Source organism: Colletes gigas, unplaced genomic scaffold (assembly GCF_013123115.1).
Source record: "Colletes gigas isolate AHSC1104 unplaced genomic scaffold, ASM1312311v1 Colletes_gigas_Sc00007, whole genome shotgun sequence".
NCBI classification, from domain to species: domain Eukaryota; kingdom Metazoa; phylum Arthropoda; class Insecta; order Hymenoptera; family Colletidae; genus Colletes; species Colletes gigas.
This window is the reverse complement of record NW_025106636.1, coordinates 7,741,430-7,762,906: the sequence shown is the minus strand read 5'-3', so window position 1 is coordinate 7,762,906 and position 21,477 is coordinate 7,741,430. Positions and strand designations below refer to the sequence as shown.

General features: G+C 42.7%; 1 protein-coding gene across 4 annotated transcripts in view; it reads left to right on the top strand.

Moving 5' to 3' along the window:
- The window catches only part of LOC122396432 (spectrin beta chain, non-erythrocytic 5), a 55,370-nt gene that overhangs the window by 11,667 nt on the left and 22,226 nt on the right, over positions 1 to 21,477 (top strand). For 2 of the 4 annotated variants that reach the window (XM_043394817.1, XM_043394816.1), the window contains exons 1-3: positions 4,525 to 4,681; positions 9,028 to 9,278; positions 9,589 to 9,756. In XM_043394817.1, the coding sequence (XP_043250752.1) occupies positions 4,663 to 4,681; positions 9,028 to 9,278; positions 9,589 to 9,756 (438 nt within the window). In that variant the 5' untranslated portion in view covers positions 4,525 to 4,662. Of the gene's footprint in view, positions 1 to 4,524; positions 4,682 to 9,027; positions 9,279 to 9,588; positions 9,757 to 21,477 lie in introns of those variants that run through there. The other 2 variants (XM_043394818.1, XM_043394819.1) reach the window with 1 other exon arrangement.

Here is a 21,477-nt window from a genome sequence, read left to right as displayed (position 1 = left end):
AGACTCTGACGCCTCGTCTCCTGTCGAAGTCTTTCGTGTCTTTGTTGCTCGAGGCTTTGTCATCTCCCGGATGGTTAATCGATGACGAAAGATCGACTACTTGTTGTGAAAGACACGTGTACGCTGTTGGTTCAATACAGAGGATCGGAGCATCCAGATACAGTAGCGTGCTCAAGTGTTTTTAGTGCCCAGGTCACCCATTGCAATTCTGAATTTTTGTCAATCATTTTAATCACTCGATCAATACGTTCCCGTATTAGAATGAATTAGAAGTTTTGTACAGTGGACCAAACTGTTATGCTTCGTTGTTTCTCCAGTGGCGGCGCTAGTAGCAGGGAGGCAATAAGTTCTTGGCCCATTTTAGTCGAAACGGGTCTTTTGTTCTATTTTTCTGATGATAACTTGAACAAAAGAGTCGATTACATTGTACGAATTAGCGTACTAACTCTCCATGCAAGATAAAAATTTGTATATTTTGCACTATATCTGCATGAGAGTATTATCAAGAGTATAGATTAATCTCTATTGTTCTACCGGTAAATCTCTGTGTCCTTATTATAATCTAATCTCGAGCAATGCAAAGATACACTCTTGAAACAATATTTACACTCCATTTTTCCGCCAAAGGAACTGTTTTCCTTCAAAACATTTGACATACACAACCACGTGAACGGTTTCGAAGTTACCTTTTCGCGAAAATAAGGATTTTAACGATAGATTAAAACATTTTGCAACGAAGAGATAAAAAATATACCCGTTGGACTTATGGGCATGTTCATCGAGCAAGATTTTATTGAATTCTGCCTTCGATCGACGTCACAAATTCGAGGATAAAACTCGATACGGCTATCAGATATTGTTTCGAAGAAAAATACCGCGTTGAAGTGGTCGTCGATTGCGTCGAATATTTTTTTTTTTTTGCGCCTCGTTCTACACAAATAGCAATGACGTTATGATTTATGAATTCGGTCGTAATCCTGCCGCTCGTCGTCTCGCTCGATAAGCCCTAGATATTCGAGCACCACCGATGAAACGCCCTCCAGTCACCTTTCCCGGAATCGTATATTACACCATCGATCGTTAAACGAAAATTTATCGCAATTTTCGATGCACGTTCCTCGCACGAGATACGATGGAAAGTAAAATAGATCCAGTAGACTGATTTCGCGTACAAATATGAAAACCATATCTTCGAGTCGATCGCGTGAATGCCTAATTGCTTCCTTTCGAATATTTATCAAGTGCATAGTCGATTTTCACTGCCGTTTTGCGTTAACTTTCATCGTTCAGGTCCGAGTGCATAGGTACCGTACGAACTCATTTATTCTCCGGCAGAATAGGGAAGCAGCGAACGATTCTACAGGAAGCACGGTGGATGCTTCACGCTAGAAACAGAGAAACTTCGAATGGTTTGCAGCAATATCTGGATAGAGAACGAAACACTCTTGCAATCGATCGGTGTGGCAATCCTATCGAAATGTTATGTTCCCTAGCAAAGATAAGCGATCGTCGTTTAATCGCTTATCGCGCAGGATGATCGACGATATTCTTTGGATCTTTAAACGACGTGTTACCTCGAAACGGAGGTGGACAAAGTTTTTTCTTTGCTTGCAAACAAGCTTATTTATTATCGCCATATTTTAGGGAATTAATAACTGGAAAATTTATTGCAGAGGAGGTTATTCCTTGGATCCATCGATCACGATAAATTCGCGATTCGCGTTCGCATTTAATTTCCAAAGATAAACGTTGGAACGTTAAAATACATCCCGTACGAATTAAAATTCGAATATCAATCCGAGGACAATTTATTAAAATAAATTAAGTGGCTTCTAATTAGTCCCGAGACACAGTCCGGTCGTTAAGAATAGACGAACGTTATTGCCGTTTGTTGAATAATTAAAGCCCGTGACGATGAATAGCCACGATGTTATTAAACGTGAAAGTCGAAGGACATAATGTAACATAATTAGACGCAGCAATTTCGAGTCACGTTCCGCCTGACATTTTACGATACGTCACAGCCAATTTGCATACCCGCGGAACGTGTGTGCGCTCGCGCGCGCACGTTTACCAAAAATCATCGGAGAAAGTGCACGGTTCTTGACTGCCTAAAATCTGCGAAGGATCCGGCCACTGTTATTTTTAGACACGTTCGAGAATCGCTTCCTCGTCCGTCCCTTGCGCCAAACACAGGGTGACTTCCAAGTACCGGTGACAAAATTCACGAGTTCCAATTTTACGCTTCGAAGCCATTAAAAAACGTTTCGACGAACGCGAGGGCCAGTAAATCCACCGTTAATGAACTACAGCTACTTCGAGCAACATTGTGTCGCGTCATAGTAATCAACACTTCCGGCTGCTGTGTAATCCGGCTAACGCGTTCCCCCCCATAACCCAACCTGTTGGCTGCGCCATTTTGGCTCTCAAGATGCCCTTGGACATTTTTATTACGCAGTTGCGTTTATTGTTTATTCCCGTCTTGCGTTACGTTATGGTTATTAATAAGTTCGTATATTTTACTTTTTATATAATAATTCCCAAATCGGTGGTTCTCTGCTTGTTAAGGTTCCTAAGTTTTTAGGTTAGGTATTATCGAATAATGTAAGAATATTCCTTAAATCAGCGATTTTCGACCCCCTTCGGTTACTGTTTTAGGTTAGGTTACAATTATCTAGTTACAGTTGAGAACTCGAGCTGGGCTCTCGCATGATTCCGATAGGAAGATGCACCTTCAGCGAGGCTAGATAAAATGACGCAGTTTCGAGTCTGCGAAACGGAAATTAAAAGATTTCAATTCGGAGCGACTTCCGACCAAAAAAAGAATCGTAGAGAAATTGTATTAAAGGAGAAAGCGAAGTTATAAATTTTAATCGGTTTAAATTTGTCCGCGAGCAAGTGTGTCAACAAATATCAACCAGTTCGAAGCGTTGCAGATTTAGAAGACGCAATAAATAAGCCTGTTGTGAATAAAAATATTTTAAAGTTTGCCCGGTTCGCGCGATCGGAATCGAACCATCGAACGAGTCGTTCCCTTTAACGCGTACACCGTACTTCCGGTATGGTCTCTCGTTTCCTGCCTAGCTGACAAGCGTTTCAATAATTCCGCGCGTTTCGCGGTTACATCACCGGCAGACGACAAACGCCGTGAAAATTTGTTTGCTGAACGACATGTATCACCGCTCTGTGACATCATGTTTGCCGAGACTAAAACGATTCCATTTTAACGATCGTTAAAAACGGATATTTTTCCAGCTCGTCGTTTCGTTTTCGTTTGGCGTGCTTCCTGCCTGTAGCCAGAGCCTGGAGCGAACTCCTACGCCTATGTCGTACGCCTATTAACATATGTAAATCACACTCTAACGTTGTACACGCGTTTCAAGAGCTGTCTTCTTATGGAAACGTCACGATTGGTAATTAAATAGAATTTGTATAGGAGTGATCAATTAATCGGCTCTGAAACGATGTACGGACGATACCCAATCGATTCACAACCAGACCGAGTGCTATGTAAGCTCATAAACGTCAGACTGTCGGTCAGTCCATTGCTATCGGTTAATTCGATCCTTTGTGGATCGACTATCTTCTCGAGGCATCCATTTTTTTTCTCCAGGTTGATCGATATGGAACACTATTAACACCTGGGGACCTACTGTTGCTCGTGGGTAGGTCTCTTCAGGCTCTAAACGATCACCTATTAGAACGCTAACCCTACTCAACGCGGTCTGATTTAATTGATCCAACGAGAACGGATGCCCTGTGTGCGTGGATGGAGTCATCGGGCAAACATTTGTTACTGTGACTAGATTATAGGGGGCCTACCGTGATAAATAGACCCTTTTAGTCCCGTAGATCACCTATGTAAACACCAACTATCTTCCTGGATAGACTTCATTGATCCCTTAAGAACAGCTGTCGTTTGTGTGATAAAATCGATGCTACTTTCAGATGGGGCAACACGGACCTGATTAGGGCTTGATACCACCCAGCAGGGTGGGAGGGAATATACCGTTTCTTTTACTCTGTGGATGATGACCTATCCAACTTCAGTAATCTCTCATGAGTGCATATACCTTTAATAGTAGGTGGTTTACTGTGTTGAACAGATAATCACCTACCCTGTATCAAAGTTGCCTACAGAACAAATAGTCTTTGCATTGTTAGGCCAGTGAGCAATAGTTGGTTATTCCTAAGTGGAGGGGTGTATACAATGGGGTCTGTAAACAATCTCCTACCTAAACTAACTGTTTGCAATAGCGCCCAGTTGCTCCAGGAGCCATTGCTAGGAGCCAGGGGACCCACTGGATGATCTATTTACGCAGCAATCGTACTCGACGTAATTAATCTTAATCGAAAAACTCTGTCAGGCTAGAATTATCATGAAAAATCTGTTCCTACGCCAAGGTGGGAGGCGCACGGACGCCCGTATGTACTTAGCTTCGACTACATAAAAGAACAGTGGACACAACACGCTCGCGATACGCGATAAGAGAGCTGTGTGTCAGTGGTCTTTAGTTAACAGCTGAATCAGTTCTGTGTCGCCATTCGCGAACGTCCAGACGATCGTTGCAACAGTGATTTTTTTTTCGCGAGACATTCGAAGTTTAGTGAAACGAGTCATGACCGTGCGGGACTGGTGACCAGTGAAGGATCAAGGACGCGATGTCACGCAGTTATTACGGTACGCTATATCGCGAATCGATAATCGTGGTCTGAAAAATGCGATCCGGGAAGTCCATAAAATCCTAGCGGAGAGATCTTGGCTGTGAAACGCGATTGGATTTGTCGCGATGCAGGCTTAGGCCTGGAATGCATTTTATGGTGTATGGCATCGGGCACAGAGCCTGGTCCCGTGGAAAACCGCACCTGTTCCGTGTGTTATCGAAGCAGATAAGGGATTATGCGTCGTCGAGCATTCCTCGTAATTAGAGATTGACCGAGTCTTATCGATTTTACATGTCTCGAAGCGATTAGATTGCCTTTTTCTACCAGCGTTCGTTTCAGATACGTTTGTTAGGTGTTAATTGGATTTTGGTTCTGACACTTTCAGCAATAGTAGCGTTTGGTAGTGGTTGGAACACTTCTTTAAATCGTCAGAGTCCTTAGAGTTCTTTCGGATTCCTAGAGACCGAGACCTGTTCAGTATTCTGGGAGGCTTCAGACGTTCTTGATACTCCTGGAGACTATAAAAGGTGTTTAATAGCCCTCCAGGTCTTGGAGGTGTTCGTCCAAGTGACCATAACGATGTCTACTTTCCTAGAGGCTTTTATCTGAGACATTAGACTGCTCAGTGACTTTTTGATACTTAGACCTCAAAGATGTTTAACGTTCCTCGAGATTGTTAGAAGCCTCAGAGGCATGTAAACCGTAGAAACCCTCAGTAGTCTTTGCAAATAGTTATTTGAAACTCCTGAAAGTATCAAAGATGTCAGACATCTTTAGTGGACCTAGGGATCTCAGAAGTGTTCATCCCTAGAGATTTCTAGAACTGCTCATTAAGGTCTGAGGTATGTAGTTCCAGAGTTCTCGGAGATTTGTAGCATTCCCGAAGGTGTTAGATATCTCTGGCACTCCCAGAGGCCTTAGTGATCTATGGGGTACTCGTAGAAACCTTGGAGATGTATGATACTCGTAGCGGGTTTAGTGATCTATGGTATTCCTGGTGACCTTAGCGAACTCTGGTAGTACTAAAGACCTCGGTGATCCCTGGCACTCGAAGAGAAAACTGTTTCATGCGTTTCCACGTCCGCCTGATTTGCAACCGTAATTTGCGCGAAAAGGCTAGACGTGTGTGCCTGCGGCCGTCACGCTCGAGGAATCCGAGCTACACGTACACACGTCTGTTACAATCGCGTTACGTGGTTTCCAGCAGCTTAGAAACGACCAGCACCGACTGTGCTTAAGTACTCTAATCAAATCTGCGATGTTACCTGCTTGTCATTGCCCTCTCGGTTTGCACGCAGACGCCTATTGGCACGCTTTTCAACACCAGCTAACCGCTGAACCTACTCGTCCCCATTGGCGTAGCAACTTCGTCTCCCACAAACAAAATTCGACCCAGCTTGCGTTCCATTTAACCAACTCATTATACAGGGTGTTCAGCCGCCCCTGAGAAAAATTTTAATGGTAGATTCTAGAGGCCAAAAACAATTTTTTCAGAATGATTTAAAATTTTTTAATAACATTTTAACGAAGCCTCAATCAACAAATTGATATTCTTGATTTTATAAACATTAAAAAATAAAAGAATCACGAATAATTGTGGAGTTTAAATAAATATTGTAGAGGCTATATAGAAATATTTAACGAATACGGATGAAAGTATTTAATCAAAATGGCGGTCCGGCCTGACAGGTGTCGTTTCAAACAATGAGCAATCGATTCAAATTATCTTATGACCAAATGTTTCACAACATCCACAAATATTGCTCAAACACTGTACGCAATGATTCATGTAATTGCGTGTGATGTCACTTAAAACATATTTGATTATGCATATAAGATTATGCATTATGTTAATCCAAAGCTATCTCGAAACTCGACGACCACGAGAGTCTGTGAACAATTAATGCAGATTTGGCGTCGTTGTTTCAATATTTAGCTTAGAAGATATTAATTAAGAGAACCGAGCAGAAATTAAATCGACGTTGAAATTGCTTTGTTGAATTTAATTGCGTTTTCTTCATTCGTCGTTCATTATTTATTTATTCCCGAAGATATACTTCAGACAATAAATTCATAGTAATTGTGATTCATTGGCTAGTTATAGCAGAGCAAGAAGAAGCTAGAATTTTTATGAATAATACATATCACCGAGCAAAGATTAATATTAATTACTGGACGAGTACATCGAGCTAATTATTTCGAACTTCCTTCGAATAATGAATATGGCGGTTAATAAGAAACCAGTTCGAGTTAAATGTTGTTCGCAACAAGGGGGTACGATCGTTCCAAAGGTATTGAACGATCGAATACAATGGCGAAGTTGTAAATACTTCGTTTGTGTACTGACAACACGTAGAGAGGATAATGTGGTCTTGTTTATAAACACACATGACTTTATAATGACTCGTTTCTATTCATAGATGGATCGTGATGTGTAAATAAAAGTCGTAGATATTTCAGCATGCACGATTACGACACTTACGGTCTGTTGAAAAAGTATGGATAAATAAATTTGTAATAGGATCGATATGTGGACTTACTATGAATACGAAAAGTAAATCACGTACTAATTTATTTGTCTTATCTTCTCGTTACTGATCGAAGAATTTATCGGGGAGCTTATCTATCCTTAGAAATTTTTCGAGATATTGTTGTTCCACGCCCGAACAAAAATAAGAAGAACGTCAACAGTACGGTAACAATTACGAAAATGCACGATCACGATGGTGATCTTTTTGCTGCATGACATTTTCCTATTTTTAGAGCCTGGAAGTGACTTTTTCCCCCGCGGATATCTTATCGCGTCGCGAAGATAATGGCGGCTCAAAATAGTCGAGATAATTGAATATCTGGCAACTCCTTCGTTCGTGAAATGCGAAAAAGATCAATATTTAGTGTATTTACAGTCGTAAAAGTATAAAGTAATTGATCTATCGATGTTATAAAAACTAAAAAAGTTCCAATTGTTGTTCATGGATTGCATCATTCGTTGGTTTGAGGTTAGAAACGCTTGAATTTATTAAATTCTATCAGCAAATACGTTTAATAAATAATTCAGCGTGTACAATATCTGTACACCATTATCAAAAATAAAAAGTATGGAGTACATTTTGCTCGCGCTCCGAACGAAGTCAAAAATATTTTTATATCTCCGATCCAACGCAACCGTCGTAAGTCTCGACTATCTCGAAGACCCCAAATAAAAGATATCCTATCCATTATTTACGACCAACCGTTCCCTCCGTTTCTTCCATACTCTCCTGTCTATTAACGACTGGAATAAAATATGTTGCACGACGCTGGTCGAATAAAGTTCGTAAAATGTTTGTGGAACAAGTTTTCCGGCTCGATCGCGACGTTCGTAGAAGCGATCAATTAAAAATCGTGATTCGTTTCACGGTGGACGTTCGTAGACCTGGTCTGTCGCTGGAGGAATTCCTCTTTTCAATTTTTCCTCGTACCCGGGGCACGCGAGCCGCGGAATTGAATCGTCATCCATTGGACAATGCCAGCCGTGGCTGGTATGTCGCAAAATATGCCGCGGAGTAAATAAGAACAAGTGCAAACGACGTTCGCTCGAGTCTCAAACGAGTATTCGCGGTGACTCGACAAGATCATTGTCCTCGGTTTATTGTCGCTATCGTCGGCGCAAGACTCTGTCGTAAATTTTTTTGCGCCTTGTAAGGGCACGCAGACGGCCGAATAAACGTGAACGCGGGCACAAATCGCTCGTTTCGTTCCGCCGCGACGGAAAGAAAACAGCCAGCAACGTCCAGGAATATTCATGATTTGCGGAACCGAACGACATCCTCGGTCGTTCTCCTTCCTGCGATAAAATACGCTCTGGGAAATATGGAGCAAGTATGAAATACGCACGAGTACTCTGCACCCCATAATTAACAGTAGAATCCTAACAAATGTGGGTGTAAAAACCATCAGTTTCACGGTTTAATCACTTACGGTGTATGTCTATTTACACGTTTATTTTTAATAGAATCGCACGTATTTGTACGTAAACAGATTCCTTTTGTCATTTTGCATATAAAAGTATTCGGGTATAACGATGAAAAAGTGAATACTTCACGAGATACGGTAGAACCTCGATAATTGTACGAGAAGGGGGTTGGGAACAACGCTTATCGAGGCGACCAATCCAGTAGGGAACTGTATCCCCACTTCCTGACGCTTCCACCTCCAGCTCCGCTCGTTGCTAAGCGACCATCCCCTCCACTTGCCGACGCAGTGCAACGGTATTGGAATTAACTTCGAATACCGTTTTCGTAAAGGATGTTTACGTTTGAAAAAATGGCGTCCCCTCGACTGTGGACCCTGTTTTAAAGTTGACGAAATGTTTGATTATAGGGGCGCAGTATGTGCCCGGCGCTGGGCTTGGCGCCGCACCCCAAAACAGGAACTCCGTCTTCGAATACATTCCGACGCATCCACCGGCAAGAATCGACAGATACAGGGGTGGTCCTAATATACAGCAGAGAATGACTCAAAGGGAGGACGTCCTAAAGTTCGAGCAGGGCCGCATAAAGGCCTTGCAGGAGGAACGTCTGCATATACAGAAGAAGACGTTCACAAAATGGATCAACTCCTTTCTACTGAAGGTACAATTTTTAATATTCGCTATAAGATTCGGGGACTCCGCTGTGTGCGGAAATCATATCGTCCTATGCTTAACGCGTGTCCATCGGACGCACATAGGCGTTCACCGCACGCCGTTGTATCGATGTAAAGAAACCTTGTAAATGTCAGCTGTTTTTTACGAGTTCGGGTTATTGACGTTACTATTACTATTATGGAGTCTTTATCTTGTTTGATTTTTTTCTGAGACGATTCATACCAAGTTTAAAATCAGTTTAAAGGTAGTTTCTTTGATACAAAATAATTATAGATTGGATTACTGTCGCTTTGCAGGCGCGAATGGAGGTGGACGACTTGTTCACGGACTTGGCGGACGGCAGGATGCTCCTAAAACTGCTGGAGATCATCTCCGGCGAGCGATTGGCCAAACCTAACAATGGCCGCATGCGAGTGCACAAGATCGAAAACGTGAACAAGTCACTGGCGTTTTTACACACCAAGGTAAGAGCAATTTAATTGTTATTCCCTCTATTCTAATTAACCTGGAGCAAATTTAATTTGTTCCCCGATCGATACACGCTCGCGATCATGCAGAAAATTGCATCTTCGTTGCGGCGGAACCGGGAACATCAAATTACGGAGCGAATTTCTCGGGGAGAAGATTAGAAAACATCGTACATTTTTGTTCATTACGTCGATGGATCTAATTGTTCGCTAAAGACAACGTAGGAAATAATTCTCACGCTTTCACGATTGTTTCGACGTTGCTTCCAACTAAGAGGTTACGTAAGGGAACGCGTTACGCAAGCTAAAACTGAAATTTTCTCCGAGTAGAAATTTTCCCGCGACAGGGACATTAATAAATGACCATTAGCCGCCATTCAATTTGCTTCTGATCGATCGTTTCGTTACGCTCGCTTCTAACCGTAACAGGTTCCTGCGATTTTGTCAATTTATTGTCATATGACAATCTTAAAAGTCTCCTTTCAACAATAGTAATTGATGGAAAGTGATTATCAAATGATTTAACACACGAAATTCACGTATTGATACCATACGAATTATCCGACCGAAGAAGATAATTAGGAAGCCTGTTTCGAGTGGGACACCCTGTAGTTTTGAGACGTCCTACGTGGACGCGGAACTCGCTACGAAGCCTCGCAAGCGTAAAGTCCTCGTGAATGGCCTCTATGCCTCGTAGCTTATGACATAATACTTTTATGTACGATGCACACGCGCACTATAATACACTTACGCTGTCGTGCGCGAGGCGGACCTGAAACCAGACAGGGAATACATTACCCGTCAAAAGCATAATAACGTTCATAATTCATGTCCATCGTGCTACCATCCCACAACACTCGCGATGGCCGCCGACAGACGATTCTGCGACGAAAAATGAATCGAAAACGTGGTACAAAGTTTTCCCCTAGGAGGCTTTGTTTTCGAGAAAATTGGTTTAGCAATTTCCGTGGCGCGCGTACACCCGGCGCGCCACCCCGGCTTTGGACTCGATTTTCACGAAAACGGGGGCTCGCAGGAAAAAGTTTCGTTCTTTCTTTTCGATGTGTTTGTTCGTGCTCTAAAAGATAGCGTGGAACTTTTGATGGGTAGTGTAGAGACTTCAGCGAAGCGCAAGGCAAGTAGACAGAGCATTGACCAGTCGTCGGCGCACCAACGCCTTCTTCTCCCTTCTGCGTTCGATTTGTCGGGGGGAGATCATCGTCATCGGACTCTCCTGTTACCGGAAGCGACAGCGACGCGTGTCGTATATTCTCTCTCACGGTCTCACGTGTTCCAGATTGGGTCGCGCTCAGACAGTCAAGAACTCGTTCTTCTCCTACCATTGCTCTTGAATGGAGCTCGCGAGGAATTCCTGAATTTATCATCCCAAATGTTGCCGTTAATCTTTTGCTCTATCTTTGATATGCAGGGATTAACGCCCATAGGCGTCCACCTCTTCTAACCTCTGCAACTCTCTCAATATTAACAGCGATGCTCCAAACACAATGTACCATTGTCAGACGCAATAGTACGTGGATTCGAGCACCTGCAGGAGAAAACCGAAGGGAAGAGACGCCGGAGGACGTTTCAGTACGCGACGGAATACTTTCATGTCTCCTTGAGTACTTTCGCGATTCGTTCGTGGATCCGTAGCGATTTTCCCCCAGCTTTCTATGACGGACGCGCGCGAAAAATCGCTGGAATGCCCGTGGAATGCTCTCAGCGACTCTGGAATCACCTTCCAGAAATAACTCGGTGTCCTTTCGAGCGATCCAGGTGGGAGGCAGACCGTCATCGGAAAGACGGCGCGAACACGCGATAAGACACGTTGATCGATTCCCGTGGCGTTTAATCGCATGCCGAATTCTGACGTGCTGTTGGGCGTGGCTAACCAAAGTATCGGGGCCTTAAGTATCATCGCCCCTTAAGTTTCGAGACCGATTGGCAGAGACTTACTCTCTTGCTTACCACAACGAAGCCGTTATTTATGTTCATTGCGGTTCGATGTTGATGTTTTTGCGAACGCGCTCGAAGCCTTGCGAATTATGAAAGCAACGAGTCGCGGGTCAAGAGTTTTAGATCTTGGGAATACTAGGAAATGAGTTTGTCAAGCCTGAACAAGTGTTTTATTTGTATAAAGACATAGTTCGGATTAGTTTGGTGTAACAGTGATTCCAAGTTAGTATTCTAGGGACTTTTAGTCCTTGGTAACATTGGATAATTGGGGACTAACCGAAGCTGGGGAAGGAAGTACCCTCTTTAACTGATTTTAAGAAAGAATGTAAATTATATGTCAAGATTTTTGGGATATTTAGGTTCTGTGAGCAAAGAAGAAAGTAAAGATTCCTGGGAGAATTGGAAGGTTTAGTTTGCCAAGTTAGAGAAAGTAGGTTTATTGTATTTGTATGGTGGAAGAATACAGGATAGAAAATAATAGAGAATAGTTTGAGGTAGAATACTTGTTTGGACGTTCGGTTTTATAGCTGCAAGAAAATTTTTAGTGCCTGAGAATGTTGGACAATTAGGTTAGCCAAATATGTTTAAACAGATACTATTATTTGCTTAATTTGAGAATGTATAGAGGGTATTTCCATGCAGAGCATTTGTCTAGACTCTCAAATTCCATCTCTGTAAGGTGCAACAGCGATCCAGAGTTAGTGTTCCTAGGGATTTTAGCTTTTGGTAATATTTTACGTTGAGGAAATAGGTGTTAGTTTCTTTAAATGATTCTGAAAATGAAGTTGCTCAATGAAGATCCTCAGGATCCTCAAAGTTGAAAGCTGGTGTTGAAATGATTGGTACCATTTATTTCAGTCTTCTGGAAAAAAGATTTCTAGGGAAGTATTTGTCATCGTCGATAATTGTGACTAATCGATCAAATATTTATTCACGCATGGAAAGTTATTCGAGGAAAAGGCACGTTCCTTATGCCGTTTATTGCTACGACGTTACGTGATCCGGCATAGCTGGAGTTACGTAAAACATCTCGCTAATCATGCACAAAAAATATCAAATAGAACGTGATCTCGAGGAACATTAAATCAACCCACACGCTTCGAACCGTAATAAACAGCTGAAGTCTCTTTATACTTGATAAATGGCACTTTTTTTTTTGTCTTCGAAGTAACACACTTAACTCTTCGACTGGAATTTTGGCAACGAGAATATTTCTGTGCAGAAGCGACAGTCATACCACTTACTGTCAGTGTGTGAGTTCTCTTTTCGTAGATGTAATTATTCATCAACTGGTATGCTAATACGCTGCTATCATCGCTCTTTATATCCGTGATGAAAGGACTGGAATACTAATGGTATTTACTCATGGATTTTCGAGTAACCTTCGCGATTCGTAATTGTAATTGTATCGATGAGGATTTTTGTGCACCGTATTCGATAATTGTCAACTATTAGATCAACTCACTCCACGTTTCTATCATTTAAGAATCATCAAACATGTCATCGTTATTGTTTAAGTCTTATCTGATGTTACATCGTTTGATTAAGAACCCCTAAATTGAACAATCATCGTACAGAATGAATTTAATTTATTGTTTCCGAGAGTTGAACTCCCTGACACCTGAGTGTCAAAGTTCAGCATCAGAATGAAGATGGAGTATAGATTCTGTGGAAAGTTTCCAAGAGTCTGTGGTAATCAGAGTCGGTGCTTTGAGAGAACAACGTGGGTTATTTTAATCTCACCCTACCGGTCGAGGGTTAAAATACGGTTGGCTTTCGCCAGGGGCTGTTCCCATGCTCGAAAGAATCCGACTCTAAAGTAATTAGGAAGGTATCCGTCGAAGGTTCTGCGAACCCAGTCCCTTATAACGCAGAAAACGAGGGAACCGAATATTTTTCTGCGTGGACACACAAGAAAATTAATTAATTTCAATTCAAATAATAAAAAGAAAAAGGAAATTCGTATTCTAAAACACAATTAAATTCTTTGTTCAAAGAATTTTTATTTACGATAAAAAATATATTTAATTTTGGCGCTGTTGGTAGACCGTGTTTGAGTAATTTATGATTGATTATTACATCTTTTAAACGTCGTGAGCAGAGATCGGTATCGTTAGCGTTTCGATTCCATCGAAAGTTCGATTCCAGCGCCGCGATCGAGGACGGGACGCCGATGAAGAGGAAAGATCGAGAGATTTAGGGTTAGCGGGACGCAGGGGGGAGCATCGAAGGTCAACGAAAGGGAGAAACAAAAGAACACCGGTGAAAGGTAGAACAAAGACGCCAGAATGAAATAAAAATCACACGAGGGTAGACGAAAACCTAAAGATCGAGTAGAAGCAAAAGGAGAAGAGATACAGCCGGGGGAAAAAGAAAGCGATGAGTCTGCGCGCACAAAGGCAGAAGAAAGATGGCGCGGAGTCGATGAGAAAAGTAACCAAAGACGATCCAGGGAATTTTGTGAGAGATTGGGAAAAATTTTTATCTCGACATTGTCGAAGGTTACTTTAGAATAAAACAATAAATCCGATCGAACATAGTCTACTATCTCTGCCCCCAGCTTTCAACCCCTTTGCAGACCTAATTGCTTCTATAGAAAGTACATATTCAAGTTCCGCGTCTTTCCCAGGTCGTTTCTAAGTCGACATTTAACCTCCGAGTCTTCGCCAGTTCGTTTCCACATCCACGCTGAATTAATCATCGAACTGCTGTCAGTGCCTTTCGCCACGACCTCCATACATCGAGTTATGGCGTGTCACAGACAGTCCATCCGTTCACAGTCCGTTAAACGTGTAATGTATGGGAATGTTTTGTACGTATTAGTCTCAGTTAATGCATTGACAGACACGTGAAATTCCCTACAAAACCAAAGTTTTGTTTCCAATCTATTCGAGGTTACATAACCTAAAATTTACCGTACCATTTACTCTTGTAACATTATAGAAACCCATAAATCCTGTTCAGATTTATTTTCTGTAACACCTCGCTTTAAGAATTAATTTTTTAAACTCCTTAATAACCTTTAAGATGATTTGACACTTGATATTTTATGGCATTCCATAAAACTGAGTTGTAAATTCGAGGAGTTGGGTCGCTAGTGGCCGCCATGACAGTTAAGGCTTAAGTCTTAAGGCGTTAAGGCTTCCGTTCTATAAAATGGAGATCTGTTTTTCTTTGAGCCACGTAACCAATTTCGAGATGTACCCCAACCGAATTCTAACCTAAAAGGGCCCAGGTGACAGGGTGGTGTTCTCCCAACGTTGACTTTCCCCTCTTTCCATATAATGAAGTTGTCATCCGAAAGTGAAACAACAATCTCCGCTTGCCTGGCAAGTCCGTCGCAATCCTCATGAGATAACCTATTGCAGCGTTCGTAAAATCGAAGAAAGGGAACAGCATGTTCCGAGAGGACGACGAAAGATGAAGTCAACAGCAGATGGACCGAAAGAGAAGAGGGGGGGGGGGGGTTATTTGAAGTCGAAGAACACAATGACAAAGAGCACGAGGAAGGAGGCGAAGCCGAGATAAATCTCTGGAAGAAGGACAGAATGGAAGCAGGATCAAAGAAATAGAGAGAGGGGAAAGAAGGGTCAGCGACCGAGGCAAAACTTGCTAGACCGTGAGTCCCGCAGATGTGAAATGAAACCAGACGGCACACACGTTGCCCGTGTGCAGATCGTTTCACGTTAGACGCCGCTCTTCTGGCGATCTTGCCCCAAAGATCTCCTCCTTTAGTCCAGCGGGCCCCTTTGGTCCTACGCCTTTGCATTTGGAACGAGGAGGACAGTTTCTGGCTCTTTCCATTGCCTCGTACTTCGATGCTTCTGGGTCGTGATAGTTCCCGAGTTATGATACATCGATCGACCAGGTGATTTGACGCTTTAAGTAGGTGAAATGGTAGGGATAGGCCCGTAGGGACAGCCAGTGGCGGACATAATGAATGTCCCCTTAGCGTCCACAGTCGTTGATTTGGATCTACAGATGTGTCGGGGACGTGGAATTTTTCACGGTAAATATCAGGTTTATAAACTGGTTTTAGAAAGTGATTAATAGCAATATTTATTATGATGAGCGTTATGTACTTCTGTGAACAAATTAATCAATTAATGTCTGAAAGTATTTTAAGCATTGGTGCGCCTCGATGCATTAAATAAATCATGTCGAGGGATTTTAAAAATAATATTCAAATATTGCTCCGAAACGAAAGGTGGTTAAAGTTTATGGAGAACGTAGTTAAACGCGCTGTATGTTGTATTTCAGTGTAACATTACGAGCTGCAACAGTAACGCGCGAGAGGAACGAAAGTTTCCACGTTACAACATACCCCCGATCGACGAAAAAGCACAAAAATTTGTTTGTATATTTTCTCCCGGCGTATCCAGGCCTCGAACACTTAACGGTTTAAACAAAAAGTTTTGGTGAAAGTGTACGCCGGAACGGTGTGACTTGCGTTTCTCAGTAATTATCGTGAAAGGAACCGAAACCCGTGGAATTGGAACGACTCTGTTGCAGATTATTTATCAAGAAGAAAAATTCCATCTACTGATAACCCTTACGTTTTTATTACCAGACCGAAACGACGATAAAGTAAGAATTGTTTGAGCAAAGAAATAATTAGGGCAGGCTACGCCTTATCAGTTCGCAAATTAATGTCGCGCTGGGGCTGCGAATAATTGAGATAATGTAAGTAGTGCAAAGATCAGGGCAGAGTGTTTCGCGCGATTGATGATTTTTCAAAAATAATTTCGACGATTGCTCGTCGTTCTCTGTAACGTGCAAAAGAAAATATTTGGTTAGAACGTTGCGTTGGTAATACGAAACGTACGGAGATAACAATCACGATCTGTTAGAAAACATGGAGCAATTGTTTTTTAATAGACTCTGATTTTTATCTTAATTTATTCCGTATTATAACGAGCAACACGAAAACATTTATACATTACGAGCAGCGGTTAGAAAATGCTTCGTGTCTCCGCCGCCAGGTGGCCACCGATAAGATCTGTTTCGCGCTAGTAAGCTCCCCGGGATTTTTTTATAAGACGAAGTGCAGTGCAGCTATTCTATTCACACATGCCAGATCACGCAGTACGTGAGCTCGTGGAGTTACGGAAAGTCGACAAAGGCAAACCGATGATGACGCATTCCCTCTTTCTCGATTCTCCGAAGTTGACCGAAGTAATTTCGGACCGCCTCGTTGGGAGTCGAGAGAGGAAGGCTCACATTTGCCTTCTCGCTCTTGGACAACTGAAAATCGACCTCACGTCGACGGCATACGATTCCAAGTCTCGACTGCCCAGGTATTTTTTAATTTTCTCTTGGCCTTGCTGGCCTCTGCTGACCACCACTTATATTTCTGACAATGTATAACGATTACTACTGACTTCTGCCAACCTTCGCTGGACTCTGCTGACCGATGCTGACCTTTCCTGGTATTTCTGACAACGTATAACGATTACGACTGGATACTGCCAGACCTTCCCAACCTCTGCTGGCCTTTGCTGGCCACCGCTTATATTACTGACAACGCACAACGATTACTACTGACTTCTACCAGCCACCGCTGGCCTCTGCTGACCGATGCTGACCACTCCTGTTACTTCTGACAACGTATAACGATTACAACTTACAATTGCCTGGCTCTGCTGGTCTCTGCTTGCCTCTGCTGTCCCCTGCTGGCCCCTACTGTCCCTTGCTGACCCCTGCTGGCCCCTGCTGATCACTGCTGTCCAACGCTGACCTTTGTTGACAACTTCTGATATGATGTATATGTATTAAAGCCTTGTATAATGTAAATCTATGGCAATAAATGATATAATTTCAAAGAATTCTGTGTTCTCATCATTTTTTCCTTTCTTTTCCTCTCGAAATCATTCCCATAGTTATAAGATACGTGCCACCGCTTCCCATATCATGTCCCCCTGATATCCTGCTGATGTCCTCGTCATTTCCTAGAAATCCGAAACCGTCACTCTCGTATCTGCTGGCAAAATCGAGAATTCATTTTTCGTAAAAAAGTCCTGAAACAGCTGGAAAGCCCTGAAACATCGAAAAAGTCCTGAAACATCGAAAAAGCCCTGAAACAACGAAAAAGCCCTGAAACCGCTGGAAAGGCCTGAAACAACGAAAAAGGCCTGAAACAACGACATCCCCCGAAACAGTTGGAAAGCCCTGAAACAGCCGGAAAGTCCTGAAACAGCTGGAAAGCCCTGAAACCGCTGGAAAGACCTGAAACAACTGGGAAGTCCTGGAATTTCTTGGAAACGCCGAAAATTCTTGGAAACACTGAATTTTTAGCAAAGTTCTGAGTTTCGGGACTTCCTAGTGGGTTCAGAGAAACCAAGGAGTTTCAGGGAGTCTTATAACTAAGGGGATGATTTGGAGAGGAAAAGAAAGGTAGAAAATGATGAGAACACATAGAATTCTTTGTAATTATATCATTTATTGCCATAGATTTACATTATACAATGTTTTACATATATATCATGTCAGAAGTTGTTAACAAAGGCCAGCAGTGGCCAGCAGTGGTCAGCAGGGGTCAGCAGGGGCCAGAAGGGGTAAGCAGTAACATGTAGTAATCGTCACACGTTGTCGGAAGCATCGGTGGTGGTCAGCAGTGGTCAGCAGAGGCCAGCGGAGGCCAGCGGAGGCCAGCAGTGGCAAGGAGTGGCAAGCAGTGGCAAGTTGTAATCGTTATACGTTGTCGTAAGCATCAGGGGTGGTCAGCAGTGGTCAGCGGAGGCCAGCGGAAGTTGGCAGAAGTCAGTCGTAATTGTTATACGTCGTGAGAAATATAAGCGGAGGTCACGAGAGGCCAACAGAGGCTGGGAGAGGCTGGCAGTAAACCAATAGTAATCGTTATACGTTGTCGGAAGTATCAGGTGTGGTCAGCAGTGGTCAGCAGGGGCCAGCAGAGGCCAGCAGAGGCTGCGAGAGGGTGGCAGTAGCCAGCAGTAATGGTTACACGTTGCCAGATGTGTCAGAAGTGATATCTGAAATGATATACATATGTACGCTCATATATGGGAATAATAAAAATTAATTTATTTCTTTTCAATAATTCAAATATGATCGGGGGGTCTTAAAACGTATATTTCCGTAAGAAAAATTTCACAAAATTTTTTTCATTATAGTATCTTGCTTATGTTCGTCTATTTACATAGGTCGGAAAATAAAAAATACCTGGCCAGTCGAGACTTGGAATCGTATGCCGTCGACGTGAGGTCGAATTTCAGCTGTACAAGTGCGAGAAGGCAAATGAGCCTTCCTCTCTCGACTCTCACGAGACGGTCCGAAATTACTTCGGGCAGCTTCGGAGAATCGAGAAAGAGGGCATGCATCGGTTTGCCTTTGTCGACTCTCCGAAACTCCACGAGCTCACGTACGCGTGATCTGGCATAGTGTGAGTAGTGCACCTGGTACTAAAAATAAGTATCATAATTGAGACAGAATCGAAGCTCAGGTTTCTAGACATATTTTCTTGGAAATCATTAGCAATTATAATGTATGAAACTACCAGTCTATGTATAAATTAGCGTGGAATTTCATGTTTCTAATACGGTATTAACAGAGAGTATACATAAATATTAAAAATTTCGTGTAACAGTTGTTTTCTTTTAAGGAAACTGATGTTGCTGTTGCTATTTTTAATGTCATACATAGATATGAATCACCCTCTACGGCGTGATGCCATCCTCTGGCTACTGTGAAGGTTTTTCGATCAACCTTGTGCTCCATAGCCATGTGTATAGGCATGCTTGTTAGAAAACGGTTCGATCGTTGCATTCCGCGGATTGTTCTAAGTTGCGTGCACCGTAACGAGTACTCGAAACAAAACGATACAAATTCTTCGATTTATTAGGTAGTTAACCCATTTAGAGAGGTACGAACCGTTAGGTTCCGATGAACAACTCTTTCCCAGTGTTTTATTGTTCAACAAGAAATTCGATTCCAAACACAGTTGTTCGGTAAATTTATTTAACAAATTATTCATGAAGACAAATACCGTTTCGTTAACTTATTAAGTAACAGATTTGCAAAACTAAAAAGCTAGTTCAAAGGCCGAAGTTGAATTAATTAAGCAAATTACCCTATCACAATGGCTACTTTGTTGAACTTATTAAGCAAGTGACTCGGTCACAAAGACCTCGACCGCCGTGAAAGACGTCAATGGCCCGAATCCATTAAACGTAAACGCCTAGAAAAATTGTTTCACGTTTTCTGAAGACGAACAAGTTAACCGTTAATTATACTCTCGATATTTTCGCGTCGAGTAGCCCGTTATCGTTTCGTAACATTTGGATTTCCCGTATCTTAAACGTCGCACGCAATAAAGTTCTTTTATTGACGTTTCGTTGACGTGATATTAAGCCACACGCACACAGACGCACTTTATTTCTGAGCATTACAATTGATAAGAAAAATATTCTCGGACGTAATATATTCCATGAAATAAAACGAAATGTGTATCATTATTGACCACCTAACGCTTGTTGGATATATACAAATTCTCAATAATTTTTATTGATAGTTTAAGTTGAAATAATTAAACTGTCCTACCAACATTCTATCTATCAGATTAGATTACAAAAAGATGTTAAGTTAGGTGATAGAAGTACTATTTGGTCAGATATTAAGGAGTATCACTTTGTCAGATAACAAAAGTTCGGTTTGATTAGATATTAGAGGCTCCACTAGGCTAGATAATACAATCTCAACTAGTTCAGACCCTCTCTGTATAGTGTAGCGTTTCATCCACACATTACAGCTCCAAATTTTGGATCTTTTACCTCACAGTGTTACAAGGAGCAAAAAGCAACAAACTATCTATCGTAATAGTTCATGATCGCGCAATTTGTTCGAGCAATTGTTCCACCCCCTCCAAAAGAGGATCCCAACAGTCTGGTCTCCGGTAGCCTAATCGTAGATCTCCAAGGGACAAGGCGTCCCACTCCGGCAGGCTTAACGGTAAAGCGGATAAGGCGAGAATCCGTGGAGACGCGGCTCGCACGATTCCTTAAACGATGACGAAACGCCGGGAATCTTGGCGCGTTTCCCCCTGCGTTGCACCGGTGCACACGGTCACGATCAGGAACGTCCTTTTGGAATTGTCATTCGCGTGCCTGCGATCCACATTCCGGCAGTCCTGCCAAGAATGCGCGTTGCCGGTTGGTAAACGACGCCGTAGGAAAACCGCTACGCGGCCCGAAGTTAAAGAGACTGAAAGAGAGAGGAGGAAGGCGCACCTGCGGATGAAAATTGCCCGACGTTCGCGGGTTTCGAGTCTCCCGTGGAGACGGTGTTCATCCTTGGCCGCTTGTTTTCGCCGCGATCGCGGCAATTTGCGCCGCGCGTACGCAGGAATTGAATGGACGTGAAAGGCGCACAGGTGGTCGATCGAAAATTGGGCTGTTACATCGGGGTCAGTGGAACCGCCGTTTGCACAACCGCCAGGGAAGACGACAGTAGGATAAGAGACAATTTATGAAACGTCCAGGCACCCGGGGACCAAGGATTCTGGCTGAGCAAATCGATGCAGTTGGGTCTAACTAGTCAAGCTAATAAGGAGACTCGACCGAGGGATCGTCGAGGTAGCTGGACGTCTTACCACCTGTGCAGATAGTAGGCCCAAAGGATCAGATCCTTTCCGATACCATCTGACCCAGAGAAACACGCCATTAGAGCCGAACATCGAAACCAATAAGGAGACACGGTTGAGACCAGAGTTTTCCTTCCCCCTCTAGGAGATAGGCTGGTCGACTTACA